This window comes from Coturnix japonica, chromosome 5 (assembly GCF_054131305.1).
Source record: "Coturnix japonica strain WE chromosome 5, WE-NBRP24, whole genome shotgun sequence".
Lineage (NCBI taxonomy): Eukaryota > Metazoa > Chordata > Aves > Galliformes > Phasianidae > Coturnix > Coturnix japonica.
The window spans coordinates 43,216,141-43,228,751 of record NC_140667.1 but is presented as its reverse complement, the minus strand read 5'-3'; the positions used below and the strand labels follow the sequence as shown (position 1 = coordinate 43,228,751).

Genomic DNA, 12,611 nt, shown 5'->3' with positions numbered 1-12,611 from the left:
ATCTCCCCTTCTGCCTTTACTGTGCTGCCACATCAATTGCAGATTCAGGGAAGTTTGACTCAAGTATCTTAATCTGTACTGAACGTATGCATCTTGGCCCTGTTGCTTACTGTCATGGCTAAGTCCTGTTGAGGTGGTGGCACAGTATGGCTTTTTTGTTGCAGATTCTTGTAGCAGTAGTCTTGCCTGGGAAATGGGAGAAAATTCCAGAAAGTTTTTTAAATTAAAACAAAGTAAAAAAAATAACATGAATCCAGGCTTTTAACTATGCATTTCCTTCCTTTTATTTTTAGATATTTTCTTTATCCTTGACAGGAGTGAGAATAAACTTTAAAATAAAGTCATATTCAGTAGCGCATGGTCTTTGATCTAGAGGCAGATATCATCTGACATCAAAAGTACCCTTGATCTCAGCAGGACTGAAATCCTGGAGCACCAGGAAGCCCACAGTAACAGTATTAAATACACACAAATGTATTGTGGGAAGATTAGAGCAAGCGTGTCAGTTATCATGGTGCAATATGAATTCTCAAAGGGTCTAGTCTGGCACTTTAAACTATAAAAGAAATTGGGTGTAATTAAGTATATATTAACATAAATCTGACCTATTACTTCCTTAACATGATTTACTTGTGCTCAAGTCTGAAATTACTACTTGGGTTTTGTGTTAAGAAAATGAAGATGGGAGAGATCAGGAAGTGGAAACAGTCCTTCTTACAGTGTCATGTGCTAGGGCTATATGTAAAGATAAGGAATTTTACGCAGTAGTGCAGTCAGTTGCAGTTGGGCATGTAATTGTCACGTTGCAAACAATTTTGTGCAGAGAAACAGGTTTGATCACCTGTTTCCCATCTTTTGTTTCAGTCACCTGTTTTCTGGGAAGTATGCAGCTGAAACACTGACTGTTAATGGCTGGTAGCAGCCCTGCTGAACATCAGCTCTTTCTTCCCCTGCCATTCATTGTTCCCATGTTAAGTTTCTCTCTCCACTTTATTGGCTGAGTTGGCAGCTTTTGCTTCTGTCCCACGATTATTTTCTGCTTAAGCTGGTCTAGCTAAGCTGCCCACTGCTGAATGTGCTGCTTAAGGAATGCTGACGCTGAGTCCAGGGCCATTATCCACTGATGACTGCCAAAGATGTAAATGCAGATTTCGAGCTTCCTAAATCCGTGTGTTGTGCTTATGGTAGAAGCAGGAGAGGGGATTTATTTGCACTGTTTGGGAGAGAAAACATTAGAAAGCATTTTGCTCTGAATTTTAAATGCCTTAAATGCATAGGAAACATCTTAAATTTCTGGCTGAGCTTATAACTTCAGAAACCCTTTTGTTGATGTCTCAGATGACTTGACAGCCACATAGTTCAACAGCAACGTTAGAAAATATTTTGAAGTTACACAAGTAGCATTATTCTCATCTGCTGTAGAATTTATTTCAAACAGCTGTGTCACGGGTTACTTAGATTTACCTATGCCCGTGACAGGGGAAGCCACCCCGTGGGCCCCCCTCCCGGGGCCCGGAAAGGAGGGGGAAAAAGGGAGTGGGATAAAACAGCGACAATCTAAGGAGGAAAAACTTATTTTACTAAATATGATACCAAAATACAAGATAACACAATATAATATAATTGAGGCTAACAAATTGAACGAAACAGAGAGAGAGAGTCCCCGAAAACCGAGAGGCCTACTGTGAACTCTAGGCGACACGGCTGGAACGCTTCCCACTCTCCGAGAAGTTCGAGAGAAGAAGGAGGGCACTCCAGCCTGGGAACGAGATTATACAGCGTCCTGGTCCCGTGACTTATCATTAACCCTGTTGTTCTCTGGGATATGTAGTCTTCTTCTGTGGACTGCACATTCAATAGAAGTATCCATACTTTACATGATGTTATGATGTGGAATACTGATACTGATAGCAAAATTACAAAACCATGACATTCCACCCCTTATTCTACATTATTACATCATGGTAAATATATATATACATATATATACACGTATGTAAAATTATGATAGCTAAACAGTAGAATTACATGTAACATAACTAAATGTACAACTATAATAACTAAAATACACTACACATGCAAACATATATACATATAAATACATAAAATTATTGACTGCACTCCCCCAGCATCAAATTCCCTTGTGGCACACATTGAACATCCCCATCCTTCTGCATTACCCACCAAGTGCACCCAGGTCCCTGGGCAAAGACAGTTCCACGGATAGGTTTGCCCTTTCCAGAAGCTGGAAGGACCCAAACAGCTTTTCCCAACATGTTCTTTACATGTACAACAGGGACCTTATCTCCTTCTACAGTGTGTAGGGGGCTAGATTGACTAGGACCATCACGATTGACAGATCCTCTAGTATTCACCAACCAAGTGGCTTCTGCCAGATTCTTCTCCCAGTGTTTAAATGTTCCGCCACCCATTGCTTTCAACATAGTTTTCAACAACCCATTATATCGTTCAATTTTACCAGAAGCTGGTGCATGGTAGGGAATATGATAAATCCACTCAATGCCATGATCTTTGGCCCAAGTATTTATAAGGGAATTTTTAAAATGTGTCCCATTATCAGATTCAATTCTTTCTGGGGTGCCATGTCGCCACAGGACTTGTTTCTCAAGACCTAATATGGTGTTTCGAGCAGTAGCATGGGGTACTGCGTATGTTTCAAGCCACCCAGTGGTTGCCTCTACCATGGTGAGTACATAACACTTACCACTGCGAGATCGTGGCAAGGTGATATAATCAACCTGCCACGCCTCCCCATATTTATACTTTTGCCACCGCCCTTCCTCCCAGAGAGGTTTCATCCTTTTGGCTTGTTTAATTATGGCACATGTTTCACAATCATGAATAATCTGCGCAATAGCGTCCATGGTTAAGTCCACCCCTCGGTCTCTGGCCCACTTATATGTCGCGTCTCTTCCTTGATGACCTGAGGTCTCATGAGCCCATCGAGCTAGAAATAATTCACCCTTATTCTGCCAGTCCAAGTCAATTTGAGCCACCTCAATTTTGGCAGCTTTATCTACCTGATGGTTGTTTTGTTGTTCTTCAGTAGCCCGACTTTTGGGCACATGTGCATCCACATGACGCACCTTTACAACCATATTCTTTGTTCGGGCAGCAATGTCCTTCCATAATTCAGCGGCCCAAACAGATTTACCCTTCCGTTGCCAGTTGTTTTGTTCCCACCTCTGTAACCACCCCCATAAGGCATTTGCCACCATCCATGAGTCAGTATAAAGATACAGCATTGGCCACCTCTCCCGTTCAGCAACATCTAAGGCCAGCTGGACAGCTTTTACCTCTGCAAACTGACTTGATTCTCCCTTACCTTCGGTGGCCTCTGCAACCTGTCGTGTGGGGCTCCACACAGCAGCTTTCCATTTGCGATGCTTCCCTACAATGCGACATGATCCGTCTGTGAATAGGGCATATTTCTTTTCATTTTCTGGTAATTCGTTGTATGGTGGGGCCTCTTTAGCACGTGATACCTCTTCTGCTGGTGATGTTCCAAACCTTTTATCTTCAGGCCAGTCCATGATTACCTCTAGGATTCCTGGACGATTGAGGTTTCCCATTCGCGCTCGCTGTGTAATCAGCGTAATCCACTTGCTCCAGGTGACATCGGTAGCATGATGAGTGGAGGGAACCTGTCCTTTGAACATCCAGTTCAGCACTGGCAGTCGAGGTGCCAAAAGGAGCTGTGTTTCAGTCCCGACTACTTCGGAAGCAGCCCGAACCCCCTCATACGCGGCTAAGATCTCCTTCTCAGTTGGAGTGTAGCACTCTTCAGACCCCTTATATGATCGACTCCAGAATCCCAGGGGTCGGCCTCGGGTCTCTCCTGAGGCTCTTTGCCACAAACTCCAAGTGGGGCCTTTCTCTCCAGCAGCAGTATAGAGGATGTTCTTTACATCCTGTCCAGTCCGTACTGGCCCCAGAGCTACAGCTCGGGCTATCTCTTGTTTAATCTGTTCAAAAGCCTGCTGCTGCTCAGGGCCCCATGCAAAATCGTTCTTCTTCCGCGTCACCTGATAAAGGGGGCTTACAATGAGGCTGTAGTTTGGAATGTGCATCCTCCAAAAGCCCACTGCACCCAGGAAAGATTGTGTCTCTTTCTTGCTAGTTGGTGGAGACATGGCAGTGATTTTGTCGATCACATCTGTTGGGATGTGACGACGTCCATCCTGCCACTTTATACCTAAGAACTGAATTTCCTGGGCAGGTCCTTTTACTTTGCTTCGCTTAATAGCAAAGCCAGCTTGTAGAAGAATTTGGATGATCTGCTCTCCTTTTGTGAAAACCTCTTCTGCTGTATCACCCCACACAACAATGTCATCAATGTACTGCAGGTGTTCAGGAGCACCACCTTGTTCCAGTACAGTTTGGACCAACCCATGGCAAATGGTTGGGCTGTGTTTCCACCCCTGGGGCAAACGGTTCCAAGTATACTGAATGCCCCTCCAGGTGAAGGCAAACTGTGGCTTACATTCTGCAGCCAAAGGAATAGAGAAGAAGGCATTGGCAATGTCAATGGTGGCATACCATTTGGCTGCTTTTGACTCCAGCTCGTACTGGAGTTCCAACATGTCCGGCACAGCAGCGCTCAATGGGGGTGTGACCTCATTCAGGCCACGGTAGTCTACTGTCAGCCTCCATTCTCCACTGGCTTTACGCACTGGCCATATGGGACTGTTAAAAGGTGAGTGAGTTTTACTGATCACTCCCTGATTCTCCAACTGGCGAATCAAATCATGAATGGGGAGCAAGGAATCCCTGTTGGTGCGATACTGCCGTCTGTGCACTGTCTTTGTAGCAATCGGTACCTGCTGCTCTTTTACTCGTAGCAGCCCCACAACAGACGGGTCCTCTGACAGGCCAGGCAAAACAGACAGCTGCTTAATGTTGTCCATATCTACAGCAGCTATCCCAAAGGCCCATCGATACCCCTTAGGATCCTTGAAATGCCCCCTTCTGAGGTAATCAATACCCAGTATACATGGAGCCCCTGGGCCAGTCACAATAGGATGTTTTTGCCAGTCTTTGCCAGTGAGGCTTATTTCAGCCTCCAGCACAGTCAATTCTTGAGAGCCCCCAGTCACTCCAGAAATATGGATTGATTCTGTCCCTTCATGACTAGAGGGCATTAGGGTGCACTGTGCACCGGTATCCACCAGGGCCTTATATTCCTGTGGTTCTGATGTGCCAGGCCATCGAATCCACACAGTCCAATAAACTCTATTATCCCTTTCCCTCCCCTGACTGAGGGCAGGGCCCCTCTATTGGTTACCTGTGATGACTGGAGCAACTCCACTGGTGGTTGGTATGTCTAGCAGTTCTTTCACCCGTGCTCGTAGTGCAGAAGTGGGCTGATCATGCCACTTCCTCATGTCTTCTCCACGGTCACGTAGGTAGCGCCACATGGAAACACGCGGTGCAATCGTACTGTTGTTCTTTGCTCGAGCTGGGAAGCGTGTGCGTTTAACAGCTGAGACTTTTGATGATGCAGGTGGGGAGTAGGACTGGACTAGTTTGATCAGATCCTTCATTAGACCTGGTGGCCCGTACGAGGATTGACCTTCATCAGTTGTTTCTGATACTATTACGGGATCATCATTACGATTAGTTGATGGAAACAATTTCTTGCACATTTCATCTACTCGGTTTTCTAGCCGTGAGATGGCAGAAACTGCGGCATGCAGTTGGGGGAGCTGCTGATCGGTGGTTCGAAGCATTATAATCAGCTCAACAACTCGGGGCCATCTGTCCACGAATCCTTTAGATCCTGATACCAATGACTGTGCAATTCTCTCTGGTGCTGTACTTGTGATTTTCTGCCACATGTCAGGATCGGCCCTCACTCTCTCAGGGTCAAGTTCGCTTGGATCAGGGCTGTACAACATTTTCGCCATGGCCAATTCCCTCAGGCGCTGAATACCTTTTTGGACGGTATTCCAACTATCAAATTTAGGCTTCAAAGCATCCTTATAGGGGTACCTTTCTCTCACGGCTTCTAACAGCCGCAACCAGAGAGTGGCAGCTCCATCCGAACATCTGCTAATCCCTCTGTCGATACCTGCATCTTGGGCAATGCTTCCTAGTTGGCGAGCTTCATTACCATCTAGAGACAAGCTGTTGGCCCCGTTGTCCCAGCAGCGAAGCAACCAAGCAAGGATACCTTCATCTTGACGCCGTGTGAACTCCTTTCTTGAGCCTTGGATTTCAGTCAGCTTCAGAGGTCGACAATAGGTGATTTCCTCCTCATCATCAGTCTCTTCTTCATGCCTCTTGGTTTTTGCCTTTGCTTTTTTCGGTACTGCTCCATGCCCGGCACCTGGGTCTTCTGCAGCCCCCCCCTGTGCTTCTCCTTCTTTTCGTTCTAGACGCGTGGACACCCGTTTCCATTTCTTGCCTTCCACAGGGGCAACTGATATTGCTACTGATGCCTCCTGTGACTGATCAGAATTAACTTGGGCTTGAATCTCAGATCGGAAACTCTCTCTCTCCAGAATAGTATGATACAAAGCACGGTATGCATAAGCCAAACCCCACATAAGGTTTACCTCCTTAGATCTCTGACCCAAATACTCACTTAATTTCTTAGGGTCCCTTAGGTGTTCAAGAGTGAAATCCCATGACACTGCGGGTCCCCATGCTTCTAAGACTTTTCCTAAACCTTTCCATATTCCCTGCCAGTCATCATTCTCTGGTTCTGGAGGAGACTTCCGCATAGAACGAATGCATAGGAACATATATGCATTCATTAATAGTGATAACATGGATGCAAGTATGAACCCTATCTCAGTTATTGAAAGGCGTGTGGAAATCTGAGAGTACAACCTAAATAAAAAGGGTTTTTTTAGCCTGTACAATGAATTAAACATGGTGGTGTTTGTAAAATTGCCTGTTCCATCTGGAATGCAAGTACTTGTAAGATTCGCAATTCCATCTGGGATGCAAGTGTTTGTAAGATTCACAATTCCATCTGGGATGTAGGTGCCAAAATTCTGACCATACCACATCTCATAAAAGTACCAGGCAGGTGTCTCCATCAGTATCCACCTTATTAGGCTATATACCTGCACAATTCCACAACACCAAATTATGGTGTTAATAGTTGACCAATACTTTAAGAAGATCATAATTGCTTTCAATCCCTTAAACAGAGCAACTGGGATGAAGAGTGGATTCATAGCTGGCAGGCTCTGTAAAAGTCAGAGCTAGCTAGCTTTGCTCTAAGGGAGAAAGAAATCCCTTTGTTTTCTACACAAAAGTTAGATAGCAGTGCTGAGAATGTACAGCAGCCCTTAATGTTGACAATTTGTCTGGTATTTCAAGGTCACGTTCTCAGTGAGCAGCTACGAAAAGATAACACTCCCCTAACGAAGCTCTTTAAGAGTAAAGAGAGAGTTGTTCTAAAAGCTAAAAAGCTCTATGCCCGCATCCTCCACCAAAAAATCTGTCACGGGTTACTTAGATTTACCTATGCCCGTGACAGGGGAAGCCACCCCGTGGGCCCCCCTCCCGGGGCCCGGAAAGGAGGGGGAAAAAGGGAGTGGGATAAAACAGCGACAATCTAAGGAGGAAAAACTTATTTTACTAAATATGATACCAAAATACAAGATAACACAATATAATATAATTGAGGCTAACAAATTGAACGAAACAGAGAGAGAGAGTCCCCGAAAACCGAGAGGCCTACTGTGAACTCTAGGCGACACGGCTGGAACGCTTCCCACTCTCCGAGAAGTTCGAGAGAAGAAGGAGGGCACTCCAGCCTGGGAACGAGATTATACAGCGTCCTGGTCCCGTGACTTATCATTAACCCTGTTGTTCTCTGGGATATGTAGTCTTCTTCTGTGGACTGCACATTCAATAGAAGTATCCATACTTTACATGATGTTATGATGTGGAATACTGATACTGATAGCAAAATTACAAAACCATGACAAGCTGACAATATGCTATATTAAAATTTACACAATTTATTGAATTTTCATAGAGCAAAGATGGGTATCATGGCACAAAATGCTGCCTAACTCCATTTGTGTTTTGTTACTGCTTTAATGATCTGAAGTGATTTGAAGTCCTGTCGGCTCTGTAATGAACTCAGCAAATAACAATGCTGTGTGCATTAGCGGATCTGTAATAGGTGTATTTTGAATTCAGCTTCCCAAAGATGGAACGTGCAAATGTTTTAAATTATTTTGTGTTTAGAAAAATCAGTGGAAGGATTTAAGTAGTTTGAAAGAGGTGCTGAGTATACTTCAGAATTGTTCGACTGCTTGTGTCCTTAGACTCCTTGATGTCCAGTGTTGCTTCAGTTTTCTCTCCTGCACAACACTTTTTTCACCTCTGAGAAGCTGAAACTTACTTGTGTCAGTGTCTGAAAGTGAGAGGGGATAAAATGCACCTGCAAGGCTTGGCATTGGGTAATATTCTTACCATATGCTTTTGAAGGAGGGCTAGAGGTTTCTAGCTGCTCTGAGTTTTAGTGCTCTGCTTCAAACTGAAAAATCTAAAATGAGTTGAAAGTAATCAACTGGCAAAGGCAACCTGCTGAAACTATCTTGTTTTGTAACTACTAGACTAAACAATGGGTCCACAGTGCAATTATGGTTAAGTGCAGGTTGTTACACTGCTGCTTATGTGGGATAATAGTAAGGGCAGGAAACTACAAGTTTTTAACCTATCTAACTTTGCACCAGAAACTTGGTTAGAACTGCAAGGATGGTTGTGGATGAAAAATGCTTCTCTGCAGCTCTTAAATATGTGGTTGTCCAGACTAGTTGTATATCGTGACTTTAAACTGTTTTCTGCATGCTAGCAGATTCAAAAGCACAGATCCCTGGTGCCAGCATAGTCTCTTCTAATGTGACAAAACTGAGAAACTATTTAATAGTCTCTAGACCCTCTTTCATTATCAAGATGAATTCTTATATCTATTTTTCATGGTGTGGTATGCATGAGTTTAAGGGGAAAGGTCTCCACCACAAAATGACTTACAAAACTGTTAGCTTTAATTAGTAATTCTTTGTTTAATCCTGCTTTTGCGAACTGCTGAGGGCACTCAATTTGTTTTTTTCAGTGGGTTTGTCAACTGCCTTGGCAAGATCCAGGCTACTGGTTAATATTGTGAACGTGGGCTCGAGCTGTTTCTGTTTGCAAGGGCTGTAGAACATATGAGAGGGAACTGGAGAAACGGGACTTGTTTGCAGGCAGGACCTAAAGCTATTGGCATCCAGCATAAAGAGGGTGCGAAAGAGACTCAATTGTCCAAAATGTGATAAAGTCATCTTTCATTGCTCCAGACTGCCAGCAGGATCTTTGAAATGTGCTGATGGTCAGAAAAGCTTGTGGTAGAGCACTTGGGGACATTGCTGATAGATCTTGGAACAGCAGTTCCTGCCTGAAAGTTATAAAACAGTGCTCATAGGAAAAAAATACTCTATTCCGCTATAGGGAACAGTACTGTGACTATTAGTTGGCTTTTTTGCCAAGTGACTGAATCTTAAAGCAAGAAAGCCTTTAGCCAAGGAAAAAGAGATTGTATTCCTTCCATAGCCAAAATTGAGTTGTCCTAATTTATTTAGATGTGCAGAAAAACACTTTTCTATTACCTCATGTGTGCTTCAGAAGAAATACTTATATCCACTGTTCTAACATGTTGATAGAAGTACTTAGTACTGTTCCATTTACTAGCTATCCTAAATGAGCTTTTCATCTGATGTCGTTCTGCTGGTAGTTATACAGTAAGACTTCTCATAAGAACAGGTTCTATAAATCAGTAGAACTTAGATCTTCAGAGCTGCCTTTCCATGGATACGTAGCTTTCTCTCTTTGCAACAGGAACAGCTGTCCTAAAATAAACACTGGATAAACAAATGACATGAAAGACCTTGGGATAAGGCTCTCTGTGCTTACAGTTTGTATTTTCTTGTCTGTTTTCAGTGAATTAATCTACATAGTGCCTTTGGAATGGAATGATCCTTAGATGTAATAATCAGAATTCAGGGGATGTAATCAGCTGCTGAAAGCAGGTTGTATGCAAGCAGAATAATTGGAATGAGCAAGAAGTTGGGATGGGATTTTAGCAGGTCGAGGCACAACAAGTGGCCTTTCAAACAACTCTGTGTTTCTTATTTAGGGAAGGTAGCTTCTATTTGCAGCATACTGTAACTGATGGTAAGGGCTAATTCTGCATTATTTCAGTAACTGTGTTTCATTTTATGTCCTTTGGAGTGGGGGGAAAAGACAAATGGAGAGTCTAATGTGGAATTAATAGCACAATGCTACTTTTAATACGTCTTCTGCAAGCATATATGCTTCTGTTAAAGGATTTCTTGGTGGCTCCATTGATGCACATGGTCTTATCTAAGGCATATTAGGCGCATAGAAGTACAGATCATTCAAATGCTTGTTGAGGAAAGCTTTTTGGTTATAAACTTGGCTAAATTATATTACTGTTGGGGGATAGCGTTGTCATAAATGTACTTGGGAAATAAATAAAAACTGCAAGTAGTTCAAAATCTGTAGCACCAAGAGTGTCTGTTTGGTCTTTGTGTTGACAACTGTTAATGTTGCTACACTAAATGCTTTCTTCATCCAAATCCTTGGTAAGGAGATACAGTTCTGTAAACAAATCAGTTTTTTGGTGTTTTTTTTTTCCTGTCTGCTACAGGTATATTAAAAATGATAGCATATAAGAAGTAAAATGTGAGCATTCTGCTGTTAGCCATGCAGGGACCTCTTGTGGGCATGAGTACAGCTATAATTTTGTGTCTGTAGTGGATAGAGACTGGAATGTCTAATTGTACAGTAGAACTTTTCTCAAATTGCATCTTTATAGTGCAAATACAACTCACATTGTATGAGTATGCAAGCCAGATGTAGAAATGAAATCAGCACTGCGGTAAAGTCTGTGAGCAGGGTAATCCCAGCTCCCTGTGTTTTCAGCCCTCTTGCAGTGTCTCCTCTTAGTCCTTCTGAATCTATTCCACCTTTTTTCAGAATGGAAAATACCTTGTCCTTTTCTTCAGAAGACACGTGCTCTGCAAAAGAATATAAATTCTAATGCAGAGCACCTGCACCTCTCACACTTTCTCTCTTGTTCCATATCTGAAGAGATGTTCTCTGTCCTGGCACCCTTCTGGCTTTGCAGGCTGGGACGATGGCCTAGAGCAGTTGCTCTCTGCTTCCTGACTCTGCTGCTAGTCAGAAAACTACGCTTTGCTGCCCTCGTGCTGTGCTGAAGAGCTGAGTATAAACAGTGCCTCACAGCTCTTGCTTCTGATCCTCTGCACCATCTATCTCAGAGTCCACATGAAAAGTGACATGAGCTAAAATCCCACCTGTGTTAGGGCTTTTGTGCCTTTTGTGAATATGCTGTAAATATGCTGAATTTTGGCACTTCAGGATCTAAGTGTCTCAATAACTGCTATATTGATTTGTATTGTTTTGCTTTTGTTTCCTAGGCTGTGAAGATATTATTGCTGAGAGCATCTCTCTAGACACCTTAATTGCCATTTTGAAGTGGAGTTCTCAGCCATACGGTTCGAAGTGGGTTCATCGTCAAGCACTGCATTTCCTCTGTGAGGAGTTTACCCAGGTCATGACTTCAGATGTCTTCTATGAACTAAGCAAGGACCACCTGCTTACAGCTATTCAGTCTGACTATTTACAGGTAACCTGCAGCTCAGAATATAGCTAGTTCTGCTTGAAGCAGGATATGTTGTGCTACTGCCAGAAGCACTTGTGGGTAGCCTGTCTTAGAATGTAGTCAAAAGCTTGTATGTAAGCACTACTTTTAAAGAGGTAAAAAAAATAAAATCAAAGTAGTGAATAAGAAACCTATTTTATTCTTGGCTTGTAATGCAACCCAAGCTGATGGTATGTGCTGTTACTTAAAGGCTTAGTAATAGCTTAGAAACAGATGCATATTATCTTAAATAAACCTTTTGTAAACTTAACATTTGCTTGTATTTTCAAGTGTTTTATAAAAAAAAAAACAAACAGTAATTATGTAGTGGTAATGCTTATACTGCTGCAGTGCATATCCTAGCTAGAGGCAGTGTAAGCTGTTGAATTCAGAAGGTTTTAATTTTTTTAGTGGAGAGACAAAAATATCTTATCTGACAGGCATTGTGGAATCAATTTATGTTTGTTCTTTTTGCTTTGTGACGTTCCCTCAGTGAGTGTGGGTTTAGGGAGGGGGAACCATACTGACTAATTGAAACCTTGTGGGTTTTTTTGCTGCCACCTCTTTGGTGAGTGTATCTTTAATGATGACTACCAAATATAGCATAAACAATATTGGGCTCTTTAAGTTCTATCTGTCCCAGTGTTGCTTTTTAAGGTACAAAGTGTTGTTTAAAATGATTTGTTAGGAAACTTAAATTTTTGTCTGTATATGAGTTTTTCCCCCTACAGTTGTTCTTTGACTAGTATGTGCTTGAGGTCATCATGTAGTTGATGTAGTTACTGTAACTTCTCAGGCTGTGCAGGTACTGAGTTTGTAACATTAAACGAAAGATCTGAACAATGCCTGGTGTTGGAATTGCCCCTTTAATTCTATCATTTGGATGTAATACTTACTT

General features: G+C 42.7%; 1 protein-coding gene across 2 annotated transcripts in view; it reads left to right on the top strand.

Moving 5' to 3' along the window:
- BTBD7 (BTB domain containing 7) overlaps positions 1 to 12,611 on the top strand; it is a 53,151-nt gene that overhangs the window by 26,289 nt on the left and 14,251 nt on the right. For both annotated transcript variants that reach the window (XM_015865242.3, XM_015865241.3), the window contains exon 4: positions 11,490 to 11,698. In XM_015865242.3, coding sequence (XP_015720728.1) covers positions 11,490 to 11,698 — 209 coding nt within the window. The remainder of the gene's footprint in view (positions 1 to 11,489; positions 11,699 to 12,611) is intronic.